This window comes from Copadichromis virginalis, linkage group LG22 (genome assembly GCF_057382275.1).
Source record: "Copadichromis virginalis isolate Kocher_CV1m ecotype Utaka linkage group LG22, C_Virginalis_male_GT1.1, whole genome shotgun sequence".
Classification (NCBI taxonomy): Eukaryota; Metazoa; Chordata; class Actinopteri; order Cichliformes; family Cichlidae; genus Copadichromis; species Copadichromis virginalis.
The window spans coordinates 12,291,995-12,311,687 of record NC_140638.1 but is presented as its reverse complement, the minus strand read 5'-3'; the positions used below and the strand labels follow the sequence as shown (position 1 = coordinate 12,311,687).

The 19,693-nt window shown below is 42.4% G+C and overlaps 1 protein-coding gene across 2 annotated transcripts in view; it reads right to left on the bottom strand.

Annotated features, from left to right (window-relative positions):
• Positions 1-19,693, bottom strand: part of osbpl10a (oxysterol binding protein-like 10a) — a 96,966-nt gene that overhangs the window by 6,658 nt on the left and 70,615 nt on the right. The window contains exons 8-10 of one of the 2 annotated variants that reach the window (XM_085445263.1): positions 6,433-6,579; positions 5,545-6,043; positions 16-202 (exon numbers count right to left, since the gene is read on the bottom strand). In XM_085445263.1, coding sequence (XP_085301389.1) covers positions 16-202; positions 5,545-6,043; positions 6,433-6,579 — 833 coding nt within the window. Of the gene's footprint in view, positions 1-15; positions 203-5,544; positions 6,044-6,432; positions 6,583-19,693 lie in introns of both variants that reach the window. The other variant, XM_085445262.1, reaches the window with a different exon arrangement.

The window sequence follows — 19,693 nt, the reverse complement described above, 5'->3', positions numbered from 1 at the left end:
GGGGGGAATACTCACCGATGTACCTTCCCTCCGTAGAAAGGCTTTGTGTGGAAGGTCACTGTGGCCGAGTAGCCGCTCTTGACACAGTTGATGGAGACTTTGCCCCCCAGCTCCACCCAGGGCACAGTGAGGATGGAGCGGGCGTAGGCACAGGGCAATGTGAAGACGTACTCCTCGTCGTGCTCGAGGAGATAAAGGACTCCTACGGGGAGAAAGAGACGGAGCTCTTAAAGTCAGTCCGACAGGATATGATGAGAGCAGCTACAAGAATTATTATTATTATTTTTTTTTTTGAAGCTCATTGTGAGAATGAATTGTTTGAGTAATCCAAGAGTGTGAACACCATTTTCCAAGAAGTTTAAATCAGGTGAGGAATGCCAGCACAGTTGATTTGCCTGCACACCATCCGTCTTTGTCTGAAAACACAATCAGCTGTCAAAGTAATTAAATGCGTGGGCTTCGTATATGGATACTAAGCCAGCTATGTGCCCGTCACTGACTGAGCATTTTTCGCTTATGAAACACAGAAGGCAGCCTGGAGACTTAAACAGCAGATACAGACATTAGACACTGTTTAAAAACTTTACACTTACATCAAACGTGCACACATGTAGGGGTGCAACACTTTCTTTTTTTAACAAATATGGATTCAGATGTGTTTTCAGTTCAAGCTTTATCCGAAAGATCTTTAAAGCTGATATATTTATTGTTAAAGTTGTAGATGATTATATAGAACATAGCCAAAGGTTTCTAGCCATGAGGGCAGCTTATTGGCGAGTTACCCCTTTCAAGTGTCAGGCAGTCCTAAACTTTTTCTACGACAGCTATGAGATAATATGTCCCTAATACAGTCTCAGGTGGGTGGGCGCCGCCTTCTGATAAAACCTGTTTGAGGGACAGCCAATCACAGGAAGGTTGGCTTACGGGGAGGGCTGCCTTAAAGACAGCTTGGTTCAGACGGGTCACATAAATAAGATATTAACGGCATAATAGGACATTTAGATGGGAATTATTTTTTGAATTGTGAATCATGCAAAGCCATTCTAATATAGTCTAAGACAATAAAAAGGAGCTGAACCAAAACCACTCAAGATGATGTCTGATTCCAACAGATGTGTCACAGTGCATTTCAGAACAGATCCATGAGCAGCTTCCAGCTCTGGATTGCACAGGAACAACAAAAATCATCAAATTTACCAAATAAAAGATAAAAAGCAGACTGCATGATCTGCTTTTGAGATGCTCAAGATAGTCAGAAGTTTACATACAGTCATCCTAGGCATGGTAGTCATTGTGATTTTGGGCTTGCAATGATTTGTTTGACAGCACTCCTTGGACTGACCAATACTAAGGACAATGGTAAAGTCCAAGGAACTCAGTGAAGATCTGAGAACTGTAGATTTTAACAGGTTGGAGCTATTAGACCCATTTCTAAACTGCAGATTCAAAGGTGATCAGTTTAAACACACAAGTCGGCCATAAAGTGGAAACTGCTGAAACACTGGCATCACTGTGACAGTGAAGCAGGTTTTACATCGCCTCCGTACTAAGAGGATGTAGACCAAGAAAGAAGCCCCTGCTACAAAATCAACACCTTGAAGCTTGACTGAAATTTCCAGCTGCGCACTTGGACAAGCCAAATGCTTTCTGGAGAAAAGTTTTATGGTCAGATGACACAAAGATTCAGTAATTTGGCCACAGTAACGAGGTCTGTTTGGAGAAGTAAAGGCGAGGCTTTCAAACCTAAGAACACTGTACCAGCTGTCAAGCATGGAGGTGGTAGCATCATGCTCTGGGGGCTGTTTTGCTGCTAGTGGTGCTGGTACAGTCAACAAAGTGGATGGAATAATAAAGAACAACCCAAATGAACAGTTGAAACTTAGACACAGTTATAACAGGAAAATGATCCTAAATATACATCAAACTGGTTTTGAAACTGATAAAAAAAAACGTTAACAGTTGCTGGTTTGGCTTTCTTAAAGCTCTGACCTCAACCCAATTGAACATTTGGACTAGACTTAAAAGCTGCGTCTGTGCCAGGAATTAATCAATTGAATTGAATTTTAAATTTTGCCAAACAGAGTGATCAAACACCGGAATTATGGGATATATATAGTTTGAACCTGTATTAATTTGCAATTATAAAAGCTATTAGCTACACTGGAGAATGTTTAGCAAAATAGAAACCAGTTTATCTCTTTGGGCTCCTTGTTTGTGTTTCAGTCTCTCAGGAATCCCCATAAAGAAAAGCTATTGTGCTTCTAATAATCCACTCACCAACATCATGTGTGTCATCAGTGTACAAGGAGATTTAGTTAGATCAAGTTTTCCCATGCCCCTCTCATGACCACGAACAATTTTCAGCTCTACCATCATAACCTCGTGTTTGCAAGAGGTCACTTGTTTAGCTGTTTCACTGCAAGATGCCTTCAGGGGAAAAAAACTGCATGCGGTCCTATTGTGAGCACATAATGACACAGAGTGAGAGAAACCAGCGACGGGAGTGCCAGGCTTAACCAAGTACTGCTGAAAGAACTGTCTGTATGGTAAATGAGTAAACTCGTGGTGGTGGAGTTATTCAGAGCTCATTTAGAGCAAATAAAAGTAGCAACCACAAAATATAAGAAATGAATTCCTCCTCCAAGGGGCTCAAGTGACGAAGCTTTTCATTTACGAGTCAAACACATAGAAAAACTATTAGAGAGATGCAAATACTTCAGCATTATTCTTACATTAGGGCACATTTTGAGTAAAAATGCTTTGGTGCTTTAGACAATTAAATATGAAGATCAATACCACATATATATAAACTGGGTTATTTAGAAAAGTGCAACACAAACAAAAATCTGTACTGATTCATCTGAACCTTTAACTGACAGAAGTACATAAAAGTATTTAAAAATATAATTGTAACTGTATTTTTTAAAATTATACAAATTTAGAATTTGATGGCTTCAAAAACATTCAACAAGCTGGGACAGACCTATGGTGGATGTTTCCTCCAATTAGGAAACGCTGCTGGTTGCCCATTTATTGCATTGACTTTTTGTTTTACATTTTTTCTGACCGACAAAATGTTCACTTAACAAACTGGTCACTCGGCTGTCATGAGCCAATTCCATAAGTTTCCATTTAAAAAATAATCATGGTCCAACTTTGAGCAACAATCAGAGTCTGTCTGCAACAACAGACTCGACTCAACTGGATGTCCTGAAGCAACAACATCAGTATTTGTGGAGTAATTTCTGTTTCCAATACGATTCTGCCTGGACTCTGAATGTGAATAGTTAATGTGAATTTCTGCGAACAGTTAATCTCCATATTATCACAAACAGTTTGCATGCACTGTATCTGAACCTGACCTCATTCAATCACACCTGATAGCAGACTGACCCCGACTTTTTCTTTGACCATTTTTGCACTAAAGTCACTGTGAAGACTGCAACTAACTGCAAGTGGTTGCAATCCTGATTCCAGTCTTCAAAGCAATCATTTCAAGGGCAACAAGACTGCATACTTGTCATGCTACCTTGGGTCGTTCTGTGGTTTTCCCTAGTGCACAGATGTCGAACTGCAGGCCTCAAGGGCCGGTGTCCTGCAGGTTTTAGATGTGTCCTTGATCCAACACAGCTCATTTAAAGGCTAAGTTACGTCCCCAACATGCCTAGAAGTTCTCCAGAGGCCAGGTGTGTTGACCCGGGGTATTATATAAAACTTGCAGGACGCCGGCCCTCGAGGCCTGGAGTTCGACACCCCTGCTAGTGTGATTGTAGCATTAAGCAAGTTAATTGGTAGCAGGTGAAGTATCATGCACATTTCAGCAGGACAATGTCTTCATGGCTACAAAGACACAACTTCACAGACAGAGTGAGCGTTTGACCTGCTGCCAGTCCAAATCCATCTCCTGTTGAAAAAGTACAGCACTTCATAAAAAGGAGAATCACACAACAGTGACCAGGACTGCTGAGGTGAGTTGAGGCATTACAGCAAGCAAGACAAAATTTCCAGCTGCAAAACTACAACATAATATCCTCAGTACCAAAGCGATTAAAAGGTTTTATTAAAAGGAAGGCTGATGTAATGCATCAGTAAACATGCCATGTGTGTTGCAGCTGTCAAATCCTGACATCTTGTACATTTCCAAGTGCAATTAACTACTCAAAGTCTTTTCTTTGTATTTCTGTCACTTAAATAAAGGTTCAAGTGATATTATAGATTATTTCAGTGATTTTTTTTCTTCTTAGAAAATAACCCAACTTTTCAAGAAATAGGATTTATATTTGTTTAATCCAAGGCTTACACTACAGTCAGCAAAACCCTTACGTAGCACTTATATAAAAGTGTTAATGATGGCCACAATATTAAAAAACAAACAAGCAATTTCATGTTAATTATATACATATTAATATATTTTCAATAACTGTCACTCTCCTGAGTACTGAAGTCCATTATCAGTCAAGTAATGAGATAACATCCTGAGCACGTTTTCAACTAATCATGTAAAGGTTCTAAAGATGCTTTTGCATGTCATAGATTAAAGCAAAGAACTTCAGTTAATCCAGATGTGGCACATCAGTGTATAAAAAGGTTTATTATTCTTTTTTTCTATCCTACACGACCTCTAGGAGGCTCCATACATTGAGATCCAGGTCAAACCGAAATCTAGCATCTCGTGTAGCTTTCAGGCTGCATCAGCTGCCGTTTCTTATTCTGCTGCTGACTCACTGCCAATCAGTATCAGTGCCTCTTTATAAAACTACAGTATCAGCTGCTGTCAGGAAAGACGCCACTGCAAAAAATAAATCCACCAATCAATGGATCCTGGGGTGACGGTCATCGTGTTCTCTGACGGCAGCATCAGCCTCCGCGCATGACAACGAACTGCTGCATCACAACCTGGTGGCAGGTGGTCAGTTTATGTATCCGGATTTAGTTGATTGGGCCCAAGGACTTCCTGTATCTCGGCTCAGGGTGACTCATCCCTGACAGCTTACTGTACACGATGTAACAGTACCAGCAGAGAGGTCTGGGCTATTGATTGCCACAGGAGGGATCTTATAGTCCTCACACAGACAGTGGCAGGCAGTTTTGGTGAGACACACTGTTTAGAGACTTTCTACATAGCCTGTAGATGCTAGAAGGTGAGCTACACTAAATGAGGGATTGTTCTTTATTAAAGGGGAACTATTTTTCTCACTTGTGGCTGCATAGCATATTCTTGACCCTGCCAGAGTAGATTTACATGATTCACAGTTCAAAATTATGCTTATTTATCTTATGCAGGTGCATAACACTGTTCATCTGCTAACAAGCCGTTTTTCTCCTCTCCCTTTAAGACAGCTTTCTTCTGATTGGCTGCCCCTTGCAAACAGAAGCTATCAAGAACAGGTGCATGTGGCTGTGCTTACAGCTAGAGCTGTATGCATTAATAAAAATAAAGTAAAGATCAAAACAAAATGCATGAATGCAGGAGACTGATTGTTTTCTGTGATAACTTTTTTTTGACCCACAGTATTTTAGAAGGTTTGTGGTAGACTGGCTCACCTTCTCCCACCATGGACACTCCTATAGACATGCCCATGAACTTGCTCTTGGTCCACACGTGGGCGTTGACACACATCCTCCGTTCCCGGCACTCGCAATAAAACCCGGACACAGGGGGATGATGGGACACCTGCTCGGCCACAAAACGCACTCTGTAGCAGCTTCCCGGTGAGTCCTCGTCCTGCTGTGTGTTGTTGGGGCCTCTGCTTGGCTCCCGAGCCGACCCCGGGTTCGATCTGTCCAAAGGCTTGACTTTGTCCCGAGGAACTTCCCAGGAACAGTGGAAGGTCTCCCCCAACACGGGGTTGTAGGGTTTCTTTGCCACAGCACCTTTCCGCCCCTCGTGGAAGGCAGTCAGGTAATACTCCACAAAGCGGACTATTCGGTCCTCAGCTGTGGCCCCCGCTGTTATTGACAGGAACATGTCGGGGTGCGCCATGAAGTTAGCGTACATTTCCAGCAGTGATCGCTTTTCCAGAATGAAAGTAGGCAGCACCACCTAGGAAAGCAAGGCAAAGGAAAGATAGAAACTTTGTGACACATTTTATTTCAGTCAGTGCTGCTAAAATCAAACTTCATAGCCAAGAACTTTTTGGTAACTTGACTTTCTTCTGCCTTTCCATTTGCATCCATGAAAGGCCCAAGGCGAAGAAAGCAGCTGTGGTAGAAAGATGCCAAATTACAGAACCTAGCTGACGTCAATGACAACAAATATGATGCTAATTAACTCAGACACCGCATTAAAGAAGAAAGAATAGATGTAAAGATGAGTTACAGTTGCAGGAGGAACTTAGGAGGGTTTAGTACATGACTTTGAGGCCTGGCTGAACTAATTCTCATAAGTAAGGATGCCATCTCTCTTATAGAGTCAGTGTTTCTGTGTCATACCCGTGTGAGATCCATTCCCAGTTTGAGCTGCGAGAGCAGGTGGAGAATGATGCTCCGCTGGTCATCCAGGACGCCCAGGTCCTCCTCTTCGTTGTCCTCCGTATCCGTCACCTCCTCACTGGGGCTGACGTCTTCCAGCCCTGGGTGCTGCTGTGAAAACAAGAGGGAAAAGAAAATTGGCCCAGGTGGACTGCTTGCACAAAATCCAACATATTAATTATATTTTTTCTTCATCTTTTATGTCGGAATCACACATATTTTCACATCTTGAGAACTCAAAAAAAAATGCAACAAACTAAGAAGTCAATCAAAAGCTAACACCAAAAGATGGTGCACATTCGGGACTTTAGTCATGCTTAGTATTCCACAGTCACAGACACAATGGTGCTCGCTCTGAAAAGGCCAAGAGGAGGAAGATAAAGTCATTTTCTTCCCCCACCATTCAACTGTCAATACCAATGATAAGGTCACGCATCTCATTTAGAGGCCAAGACAGGACCTGTTAGAGAAGCAACCTATCGGGACACAGCCAATTACCAATTATCACCAGTCATTCGGTTCATTTTCACTGTGGCCCATTCATGTCCTTTCAGCCTTTCAAGGCACTTTGAGTGTTTTAAATGGCAACAGGAGCTCTGAATTTCTCTGAGTGCGCCGACTGGCCTCTTGTTTGGACTCAAGAGCCTCGAGCTCTGACCTTCACTACGTCTGCAATGGTGAGAAGTTGTGTCCTTCGTTTGTGTCCCACCATTCAACTACAAACACATCCAGTCGAGGTTAAAGAGGAGCTCGTGCCTTTGATATCTCCTGCAGCAACTTGGGGCAGAAAAGAAGATGGGAAAGAAAAAAGAAAGAGGTTGATGTATAATGCAGAAAGTGCTCTCGAGGCTGCAGGCAACAACAACTCTCTGCACGCCCCTCTGCTCTTTATCCTCCATTTCCATCTGTGACTCTATGCAATAACATTTACAGATACATACAGTACGTGTCTTCTTTCCTACTTTAGATTATTTTAGTGAAGACGCTGCAGGAAAAAAGCCAAAAACAGGCAGGAATACTGAGGGAAGTCTGATCTGAAACTCCAGGCAGTGTAATTGCACACAGGGCTCCTGCAGAGAGCTGGGAGAAGCAGAAGAATACCAGAGTGTTCCAGGACCCGAGTGCCTGCTTGTCACATGAATATTTTATTCCATGGGTGCACGCCAAAATATCCACATGCACACACAGACTACACGCTCTCTGCACCAAAACATTTTTGCACAAAAGACACCAGCGCACACAGGAGGGAGCATGCATGAGCACACATGTACAGGAGTCCCTGGGGCTGCCTGGTTCTCGCAGCAGAGTGATATATATAGAAATGAAAAGGAGGGGAGGGGAGGATGGTAGGAGGAGGTCTGTTATGATTTCAGTGGTTCTAACTAATTAAAGAGGTTCCTGACAGCAACAGGAAATTACTGCTGAGGAGGTCAGAGCATCTCTCCAGAAAACCCTCGAGTGGATATATCGGTGGGCTCGGTGGCTGGCATTAACTCAGACTTCTTAATGCAGTCCAACTCGTCCAAAAGTGGATCATAATGTGTCTCAAATAGGAAATAACTGCAAAGTGTGTTCAGATTTATGGCTCCATCGAAGCGAGAGAGGGAGAGGACAAGAGCAAGTACACTATTAAAAGGTTTCAGCTCCGTTCCTCCCGCTACCGTCACACATTGTAGCAGAAAATCCATCATTTTAATAAGTTCTTCTATAGTCATGTTTAAAATCACGTATATGCCCCTCTTGCTCTCATGTAGTGCTTCCTGTCGCATTTTTTACCCTTTTAACCGCCCACTGTTCCTACCATAGTCCCTAACAATTACACATGTTGTGAACATTTAACATACACACAGACAAAGCTCAAATTTTCAAAGTCAAGCAGTTTCTCCCAAACTCATCTCATACAGTGTTGTATGAGATTCCTTTAAAGTGGTGAAGTAAGTATTCAGATCACCAAATTACACTTTATGTGCTTATAAAGAACAAGAGAATCAGCTGTATCTGCAAAACGGTAGGTTATCTAATAATTAATCATCCAGATTTGATCTATATTTAGCAAAACGCTTTCAAATCCGGGGACCAGGAGGCATACAGTGCTGCCAGGGCCAACCTGAGAAGAGGCATCAAGACTGCCAAGCAGCAGCACAGGAGGCGTATCGAGGCCAGGTTTGAGAACAACACAAACCCAAGGCAGGTCTGGGAGGGCATCAGGGCTATCACGGACTACAAAAGAAGAACACCATCACCCTCAGCCGACAGTTCTACTCTGGCTGAGGATCTAAATCTCTTTTATGCCCGTTTTGACAGGGAGAACACCGACCCTGTCCTGTCCCCTCTCCCCTCAACCGACCCTGCTCCGGTCCTGAGCACTCATGAGCTGAGGCGTGTGTTCCGGAGCATTAACACCAGGAAGGCGGCCGGGCCGGATGGAGTGCTAAAAGACTGTGCTGCGGACCTGGCGGACGTCTTCACCTCTATATATAACACCTCGTTGTCCTGTTCACTGGTACCATCCTGTTTCAAAGCAGCAACCATCGTTCCCATCCCAAAACAGTCAAATGTCACATGTCTGAACGATTTCAGACCTGTGGCACTCACCCCCATTCCCGCCAAATGCCTGGAGAGACTGGTCATTAAACACATCAGAGCTGCTTTTCCACCATCCCTGGACTCGCACCAGTTTGCATACAGGGAGAACCGGTCAACCGAGGATGCGATCGCCACAGTGCTGCACACATTACTGAAGCACTTGGAACACAGGAACACCTATGCACGGCTCCTCTTTGTAGACTACAGCTCGGCTTTTAATACCATCCGGCCATACAAACTCCGTCCCAAACTCCACCAACTGGGACTTAACTCCTCTCTGTGCAACTGGATTGTGGACTTCCTCACTAACCGTAGACAGAGTGTCAGAGTGGGTAAGAACACCTCTTCCACCCTTGTGGTCAACACCGGTGCCCCTCAGGGGTGTGTTCTGAGCCCTCTGCTATACACTCTCTTCACCCATGACTGTATTTCCTCCTGCGCGTCCAATCTCATTGTTAAGTTTGCAGATGACACTACAGTGCTCGGACTTATATCCAACAATGATGAGACAAACTATAGGACAGAGGTGCAACAACTAGAGTCATGGTGCCACGACAATAACTTGGTCTTAAACACCAAAAAGACCAAGGAGATCATTGTAGATTTCCGGAAGAGGGGTCATAACAACCATCTGCCTCTCTTCATTGGCAGTGAGGCGGTGGAGAGGGTGAGCAGTTTTAAATTCTTGGGGGTAACTGTGACCGAGGACCTGTCCTGGGGCAACCATATCACCTCAGTTGTACGGAAGGCCCAACAGCGCCTCTACTACCTGAGGAGACTGCGGAGCGCACACATTCCCAGATCTCTGATGTTGAACTTCTACAACTGTGCCATCAGCAGCGTTCTGACGTATGGATTTCTAGTGTGGTTCCCCAGCTGCACCAAGGCCGATCAGCAAGCACTCCAGCGGGTGGTGAAAGAAGCTGGCAGAATTATTGGAACAAGTCTGCCAGAGATCAGTAATATCTTCCCCACTCGCTGTCTGAGGAGGGTGCACAGTATCCTGCGGGACCAACATCACCCTGCGCGCCACCTTTTCCATCTGCTGCCCTCAGGGAGAAGGTACAGGTCTATACAGGCCAGAACATCCAGACTGGCCAACAGCCTGTATCCACAGGCTGTGAGGCTCCTGAACTCTCTGCCCCCCTCTCACGGACAATAACCATATCCAACTTCTTAATAGCAATGAACTGGTCTGCATTGGTGCATCATATCTTTATTCTCTTCCCCCTCCTGCCCCCCCCCTCTTTCTTAAATAGATAACTATCATATCTGATATCATATCTCACAGTACAATAATAATGAATGGGTTGCATTGTTGTATTTTGTCATGTTTCTCAGGTCTTTGTCTGAATTTCTACGAACATTATTGCTAAGGATTGTCTTATTGCATTGGAGTCACACTGGGTTAAATATGTACACTTGGGTTTTAAGGGGTATTTATTATTTTCTTCTTTTTTTTGGGTTGTATGGAAGCCCCAAACACAATTTCATTGTTCTTGACAATGACAATAAATAAATAAATACTAAATACTAAAAAATAACTTTAGTATATAATTTAACTAGTGGCTAGATATGACAAATAAATGGAGTGGAGTATAGTTCAATATTTTCCTCCAAAAATGCAATGCTTATATTCCACCATGTTCTTCATAAATGCAATATAAAGAGGATGCGAGAGATTTTTCAGATGAAACACAAAAAAATGTCAGCTTATAGCAGACCAATAAGGCATTAATACATATCTATTAACAATTAGTTACAGAATTAAGCATGTCAGATGTATTAATGAGAGTCTAAGAGTGTATTTTGCACTTCAAAAACAATCTCAGCAACTTTAACAGATGCAGAAAATGCTTACCACACGAATAAACCCCGACGGCTGATTTGTTCTATAATTTATGAAGTCAACAAAGGCGCTCAGTGTTGGAGGAAAACTCACTGCCTCCCACATCAGACCAGCAATGTTCACTGCCAAAATGCACAAACTTGTGCACACTGTGTACCCCCCTCCCCAGGCTGCATATACACTTACTCACCCCATAACCAAAACAGAGAAAAAAAGATAATCAGCACACGATGCAAGGGTGCATGCACACACAAATATCAGCTCAGAAACACTTACACTGCATTGTTGTGCAGCTACAGGCTTGACCTGCATAAGACTGGATCTCATCTCCAAAAAGAAGAAAAGAAACGGATAGGCTGGCCTCAGGTAAACGATCCAGTGGAAGGAGGGAAATTAAATTTTCTTGCTCCAAAAGCAGGACGGCCACAGCACGGCACTTCAGCCGGATCAAAATCCAATTTAAGAGATGTTCTCTTGGTGGAAACTCGATCTAAATTTGGATCTTTTGAGGTGATTAAAGCTCGAAGTGTCTTCTCCCACATGTGGGTTTCCTGACTGAGTGAGCAGCTGCCTTGAAGGAGTCTTGGCTCTTTGTTGTGTTTTTTTGGTTTTTGGAGAGGCGTTCAGTGTGCCTGAGCAAAGTTGCTATGCATGACTTACAGAGAGTCTCTCTCTCGCCTCTGCTAACCCCCCCCCCCCCCCCCCCCGCCTTTCTAAAAAGAGGGAGGAGGGAAGAAAACAGCTGAGGGAAAGTCCCAGTGATGCTTCCCTCTACACCCTCCCATCATCCATCTCCGATTTCCCTTCATCTTTCCATTTTTACCTCATCCTCCTCCACCCTTACCTCATCACTTTTTCCTCTGCTCCCCTCCCTCCTGTCCTCTTCTGACAAGGCTTCCCTACCTCCTACGCCTCCTCCTCCTCTCCTAGTATATGTGGGACGGGTGTATGTATTATCTCCTATTATTACCACTAGTCTGCCAGTTCTGCACCCCTACAGTAGTCGACTCTTCAGGAACACATGCGAGGGGGGGGGGGGTGCTATCATCTACCTTGTTCTACCTTTCAGCTCGTTTCCAGTACATTTTCTCTCTGTAACACAGACTCTTTTTTTTTTTAACTCCAGTCCTCTGTTTGATTCATTCTTCCCCACTCTTCCTCCGCCCTCACGCTGTCATCTCCGTCATTGTGTCTTTCATTTACTCCCCCCCCCCAGCTCTTCATTCATGCCATCCGCTATTCTGTTTCATCATCATCTTTCTCCTTAACCGTCTTCCTCGCCCTCATTCACATGGTTCCCCCCTGCCTCCTTCTCCTTCCTAATGTATTTTTCTATCCAGTGTAGGCGTCTGCAGAAGGCTCAGTTAGTGCAAGTCTGCACTTCAAAGACTCCTTTTCTTCCTCAGTTACAACTTTGAGGGCTTGTCCTCCTTCACCAGCTGTCCTTCTCATCCCCTATCATCATCATCACTTCCATTTTCACTCATTTGTTTGTCGAAACAACATCTGAGAAAAGGAATCTACTCGAGGTGTATGAGTCTCAACTTCTAAACCACTTGCTATTTTGCAGCAGCTCTGTCCTCCTTCCAGCTCGGCCTCTGAAGTGTGACCCTAAACCTTGTTCAGGACACGAAACACCAGCTAAACAACAGAGAGCTGGTTTTTGGGGAAATACAGCTTTTTCTCTTTTTAATGAATGAGATTAAAGTCAGTTCAAAATCCGCCACTGCAGTGTGCACGCACATCTTTTTACTGAGATTATGAAACTGACACTCTTAACAATGGGGAGCCGGCACCTACAGTACAAAGACGTCTGATGAAATATGAGCCACAGCTTCCCCTCCGTGCTGTTGTTGCTGCTGTGTTTTAAAATGGAAACTAATTATTTATCACTTCAGATTCACAAAAACAATCCAAGAGTTCAAAAACCTAAACACGGAGTAATTTACAATTATTTGTTGAAAAAAGAAAGAAAACAGAAAGAAAACTATCGAGCAGTCCACCCTGTTAGACCAGCTTTTGCCAACAAATACTGCAGTTTTTAAAATAATGTCATGTATAGTAATACATCGGGTCCATAATGTGCAAATTGCAGTAACTGTTTGAGACTTGCAGACATTTTTTAAATACAGTTTTGGTTTTAATAATCAAAAGCAAAGCAAATACTCTGTTGGGCTGAGATCAGGTGACTGACTTGGCCCTTAAAGAATATTCGGTTTTTCTCCTGGGTTGCTTTTACAGTTTGCTTTGGACACTATGAAGTGCTGACTATATAATCCTGTTAATCTTACTTTCAACTGTCCAAATATTTTTCCCAGAGCTGTGCAGCGTCTTTTTGGATGACTTCTGGCTAATCTGGCCTTCCTGTTCCTGAGTGCAATCAGCAGTTTGCACGTTGTTGTAAACACACTGTATTTCCATTCATGAATCCGTCTCTTGATTGTAGGCTTAGACAGCCATACGCCTGCCTCCTCAAGACTGCTCTTAACTTTACGACATCTAACCAAGTAGTTTTCCTCAAACACGGAAATAATTCTGTCGTCATGTGTTTTAGTTCTTTCAATCCTAAAGTTTCTGTTTTCTAGCTGATGGGTTTAGTTTGAGTTTTCAGCCTAATGATGGCCTGACTCACTTCACTGACATGTCTTTGTGCCTCATATTTATACTTATATATTTATTTACGCATATATATATTCACAGCTTTGAATCTATCCATTCATTTCCTTACACTTATACAGGACCAGGATCCTTGCAGGGCAAGCCTAAGCAAGGATGCCCAAACCTCCCACTCCCCAGTCACCTTCTCCTGCTTAAACACCGAGGCGTTCCCAGGTCAGCCGAGAGATGTAATCATCCAGCATGTCTTTGGTCTACTTTTCAACTTCAGAATATTATGCCTGCTTCATTTGCCATGAGCCTCTGAAAATGCGTGTATAAAAATATCTGTAATTCCCAAACATCTTTGCACTTTTATCACATCAATCGTCTTGATCGTTTGATATAAAATCCACTCTGGACCTAACTCTAGCAGTGCAACAAACACTTTTAAGCATAATTTCACACAGTTTTCTGAAATCACAAACAGCTTCACACACAAACACAATGTGTTGAATGTGAATGTTCCAGGTAAAAATACAGGACGGTGGCGCCTCTCTGCTCACAGCCAGAGGTGTGTGTCTGAGATGACCGTGTAAGAATATCCGTTGGTTTTGACATCATTGAGATCCAGCAGCAGAAATAAAAACGTGTGAAGCCGAAGCTTGTTTGTAGATACTCTGGAGATATCTTCATGTTTACCATCCTTAATATGAGCATCACCATCAAGTTTGTGTGATGATGTCGCATTATGTTAATAAAGCCTCCAGGGAGACACTTTAAGTTCAATACAAAGTCCAGCTCGGGATCACATTAACCTCCTGTAGTGCTGAGTTCCCGTGCTATCCAAGTCCAGCCTGTTAGCCTCTGACCTCTCTTAGATCAGTGTGGCATTTCCACCGGTAAGACTCTAGCTGGCTGGGTACATGTCCTCTCTAAACTAACAGGCAGCCACATGAAAATCACTTTATAATCACTTTGTCAATCGCTTGACATTTACTCAACCAATGATCTTCTCACCTGTGTGCTTTACACTGCAGCTAAGTAGTGTAATCACTACCTGAGGAGCTCTGGAAGTGAATAAATGGAAGGATCTACCACTTACCAAAGTAACCACTGTATGTGTGTGTGTTTTGAGCTCCTGTTAAATGTCAGGCATGTTGTGAATGTCAACTACCAGCGAATTACTAAAAAGCTTTTAAGTTGCAGTTGCTTCTGCCAATTTACACGAGCAGTGCTTATACTGCTCGCCAACAAAGCATATTATCATGCATCAATGGGGTAATTAGCAGCTTTAAATCCACTTAAAGCTGTTTAGATGTCTTTAATGTTTTAAAGACTAAATTAGTTTTCTGCTCGCAAGATCACAACAGAGTTTTAAATCTCCCAGAAGCTCCGGAAAAGGAATAAAGTCCACGAAAAGAGTTCAAGCTGAGACGCCGCAGATGCTTACGGTACAATGGGGGGCGGGGGGGGGGGAGGTGGGCGTTGACCCAGATGCAACATCAGAACTGCAATAAATAATTCACAGCCTCAGACTCCTTGAATGGGTATGAATGAAAAAGCTGTTCAGCTTTGTCAAGAAAGAAAACCTCACAAAACCTTTTTTCCCTCCTAAAGAATAAAATAATAATATTTTTTAAATCAGGCACTGCAGTGGAGATGCGGATGTTGTACCCTGTTGTACCAGCTTCATTAGAGCAGCATCTAACATGGGCTGTGAGGACGTAAAAGGCACACACACACACACACAATTAATCTGTGATGTAGGTTTTGCGCATTGTTATCCCCATTTAAACTAAAATAGAGTGTAAGATTGAGGGGATCCCCACACTGTGACTGATGAATCACAACCATCACGTCCAGTTTAAAACCAGAACGTCATCGATGCAGTAGTTCATCTGTGATCCAAGTAAAACAATTATGAGTTTCACTGTCCCTGCTTGGCTGGATTGCACACACTTTGAAGAATTAAAGTCCCTTAAGAAAGCAAAAATCTGACCAATACTCAGATTCACTCTTTCACCTGGATGAGATAAAAACAAACAAACCAACAGCTGATGCTGTGGTGGACGCATTCATCTTTTGTATGCAGCCAATAATCAACACATTAAACTCGAACTAAAAAAAGACGTCCCTAACTTCAAAACCTTTTGAGGTTGCAGAGTGAGCTTTATGAGATCTCAGAAACTGCTTTCGTTCATCTCCCAGATCTGTTGCATCTCTTTAAGCTATCCATTGCTGATGACGATAAAAAGCCTCTGAGTGGCTGACAAATAAGTTCACTCCGTTAAATGCTTCTTTATCGACTTCAAAAGGAGTCATAAACGTGCCTGCATCGCCACACAGCTGAAGTTCATTTTGCATCCTGCATAATTATTCAGTGAAGCATTGAGTAATCCGCTTCAGCATTCAAGTTTCTAAATCATGGATGATGCACAGTTACCGTTACATGACAGGAATCTTTGTTTAGCAGCAAAAATAGAGTGACAAATGTCATTAAAGCTTTTTTAAAGGTCCTTGTCTGGATTTTATGAAAGCAGACTTATGCTTAAATGATTTAGGAACAATTTTAATTTCCGATTTGTGTTTTTAACCAAAAATCACATTTTTTTTCTTTTAAAGGATCTTGAACAAAACAAGCATTTCTGATCTTCTATTGGTCAAATTGATTATCAATTACCTGAGAAAATCACTTATTACAAACTTCCTTTCTGTGTGCAGGAGCAGAGAAAGCTTTTTTGAATAACCATTTAAAAAGTGAGCGCCTTGAGGTCTATTTTAGGAGGTAAAGGAGAAGGTGGTTTCTAACAGGGGGATGTCACCGTCAGTGTAAAGTTGGAATTTTATTAGAAAAACAGATTACAGAGCAGAGAGTGACTCATGGCTTGTTGAACAGACTGAATGCGAGCTGAGAACACAGTTATCATTATTTGTTTTTGTCACACGCAGACTGACAGGACCTTTTGTCTATTAATAAGACTGAGGAAGCATCAGTGCTGCAGGATGTTAGCATGTTACTGATGTCGAGGGCAAAGTTTAGAAATAAAATAAATCCAGGTTGTTCTCCTTTTAAAAGAAGAAGCAAAAAATACACATCTTTACGTTTCCTATATACTGAATTAGCTGCACAGTGACTTATGGGAAGACTTTGCTGCCCTCTGCTGGAGTAAAGAAGGAACAATAACTCTGCAGTGCACCGAGGATTTTGTCCAGAGTGCACTTAAGAGAAAAGAAAATATGGACTATTTTCTGATGCAACAGTATTTGTGCTTTCTCTCCACATGACTGTGTTTCTTTCCAAATCCTGGATCTGAAGATAGAGGCTGTCGCTGATATTATAACTGATACTGACACATTTTACCACATTTTTTACTGTTTTATTCCTGTTTTCTGCCTTTTTCTTTATAATTCAGAGTTGTCTATCATTGAATTCCTGCTCTGCAGCAGCAGCTCATAACCACAGCAATACTGTGCAGCTCTAATATGTGGTAGGGGATTGCACTGGAGCTCTTGTAGATGCATAAACCAACGGGTTTTCTGCAAGCACCAGCAATTTCCTCTCTATTTTCCCACAGTCACGCATCGGTCTTGAGCTTTTTCCTACTGACTGCATAGGAATTAATATCAACCGCCACAGCAGTGCTACATAATTCATACAGAAAGCCTTTATTATTCTGAGGTAATGTATTTTCTTCCTTCTCTCAAGTCTGCTCATGCGATTACGGGGTATATGTTAAACGGGCAAGTGGCCAAGAGGATCAGAAACTGACCTTGAGCTTTACGCCATCGCAAATGTTCGTTTTGAGGGTTTTGTCCAAACCAATTATTTAAAGCTGGTTTTATTCAAATTCTTTCTGCATTGCATTTCACAACCACAAGATGGCAAACTCAGCGCCTCAACAAATCCACCATTACTATGCCAAGCACAGAACATCAGATAAATTATCATCCCAGAGCAATCTTTATCCTTGATTATCTAAACATCATCTTAATGATAAGGCCGTCGAGTCGTGAAGAATCTCTCACTCGCTCTGCCTCACCTTCTGTTCTCATTAATACTGAGAAAAGGCTTTAAATCAACTCGATGAGACATGGACGCCGGTTAGAAAATTCCTCTTAAAGGAGGACTAAACATCAGTGTCGGGCTGGACTAATGTGCCTGCACTGTACGTCCGCTGCCTCTCTGCCTTGCGCCTTCAAACGGCAGCCAGAGCATCTTTAAAGGCTCTAATGAAATCTGGATCAAGCTGCAGGGCAGTGCCGAGAAACAGGCTGCAGGAGAGCGTGAAATATTACAGAGCAGAGACACAAAGTGGTAAAAGTCAAAAGCATGTTTCCAAATTTAGAGCTCTACTTTTCCTTTAAAAATGACATCTAGTCTTTGTGATAACTACTGACATCACACATGACAGGGCACTTTTACAGCAAACACGACACTACAGGCATACACCCATGTTCTGTATACTTTAAGTTAGCAGTTTTAGTGCTGAACAGTATATCACATGTAAGCTCTATTAATCAGAAGTGGGCATATCTTGTAACGGTGTGCAGTCTATCCTTACAATCCCTGAGAAAACTTGACAAGTTAAAGACAAAAGAAGAGGTGACCTAAAAAAAAAAACAAAAAAAAAAAAAACTATCTACAGCAGGTGAACGGCGTCTGAAAGTCACGTTATTAAAAAAAAGGGAAAGAATCCAGCAAAGACCTGACAAAGGACCTGAGAGATCCATCTGGCATTCAGTTAATCCATCTACTGTTCACTGAACCCTCAGCGGAAAAGGTCTCAGTGGAAGGATGGCTGTCAAGAAGCCATTCTTAAGGAAAGGAAACAAGGAAAAAAGCCTGTTGTATGCTAAAATACACAAGAACTGTGCTGAAAACCAGTGGCAACAGGTCTTATTGAGTATTAATGAATCCACATTTGAAATTTTTGGTTCAAGGTGTTTCAATATGTATAGAAGAGTGGTAACACAGTCATCTATAAAGCATGGTTGAGGCTCTATCAATGTTTGGGGTCTGCATTTCAGCCAGTATTCAAGATCTTGTCACTATTGATGGAATTATTAAAGCGACTTTGAAAACAACTTCACTCTTCAGCATGAGAATGATCCAAACCACACTGCCAATGCACCAAAGCGTACCTGGATAGAAAACGCAACACTATCAGTCACGGATTGCCCTGATTATCCCAGACCTCAACATTATTGAAGCAATGGGGGATCATCTCGACAGAGAACAGAACAAAAGGCAGCCGACATCCAAAGAAGATGTTTGAATGTCCTTCAAGAAGTCTGGAGAGCTATTTCTGAAGACCATTTTAAATTATGAGACAGATGCTAGAATTGTACAAACTCTGTTTGTGGTCTCACATGCTGTATTTCCATACATGTCTGCACATGTTTCAATAAATCACTACACCTAGAAAATATAAAGAAATCACTGGTAGCTCAAGACTTTTGCACATTTGTATGCATCTGGAATGAGTGCCGATAATTCATCGTATCATTAACGAGGCTACAAGCAGGACAACGTGTGCCTTATCCAGCTCCATGAAAATACAGTCACTGTCATTTTTATGATATCCCTAATAGCTTGCCATTATCCATCAGTGAAGGATGGCACGCCTTACTTAAGTTGGCAGAAACATACCGGCAGAGGCAGGGAAGTCAATGGAGATAGCCGACTGAATCATAACTGCCATAATGATGTCTTAAAAGGGGCCAAATCACTATTACGACCTGCCCTCGCTTCTCTGCTTATAATTGTTCGACGTGAAGTGTTTTGAACAGCTGGACTGTAAATGGTTTGACACTGCAACACTGTAATACCCATTTCACACTCGTATGTCAATAGAAAATGATCATTAACATGACAGATTATAATTCTGTGGCTGCAGATCAGATCGCTCCAGGCACAGTTCGTCCCTCGTGGCGTAAAAGCAGGAAGCTGATTGAACATTTACACAGAGGCTAAAATTTTCCACAAAGCCTTCCATTATTTGTTTTGTGGTTTCGCTGAAATGAATGTCAGGCCATTACAAGATCTGACAAGTATTTAACAAGCAACACACACTTCTGACAGGTAATGATAAAAGTCTAGCATTTGATGAAAAGGATAGCATGAGCAGAATTGAAAGCTGCTGAGACGACACTCCATCCATTAATCTTCATCTTCTTATGTGTAGGTGA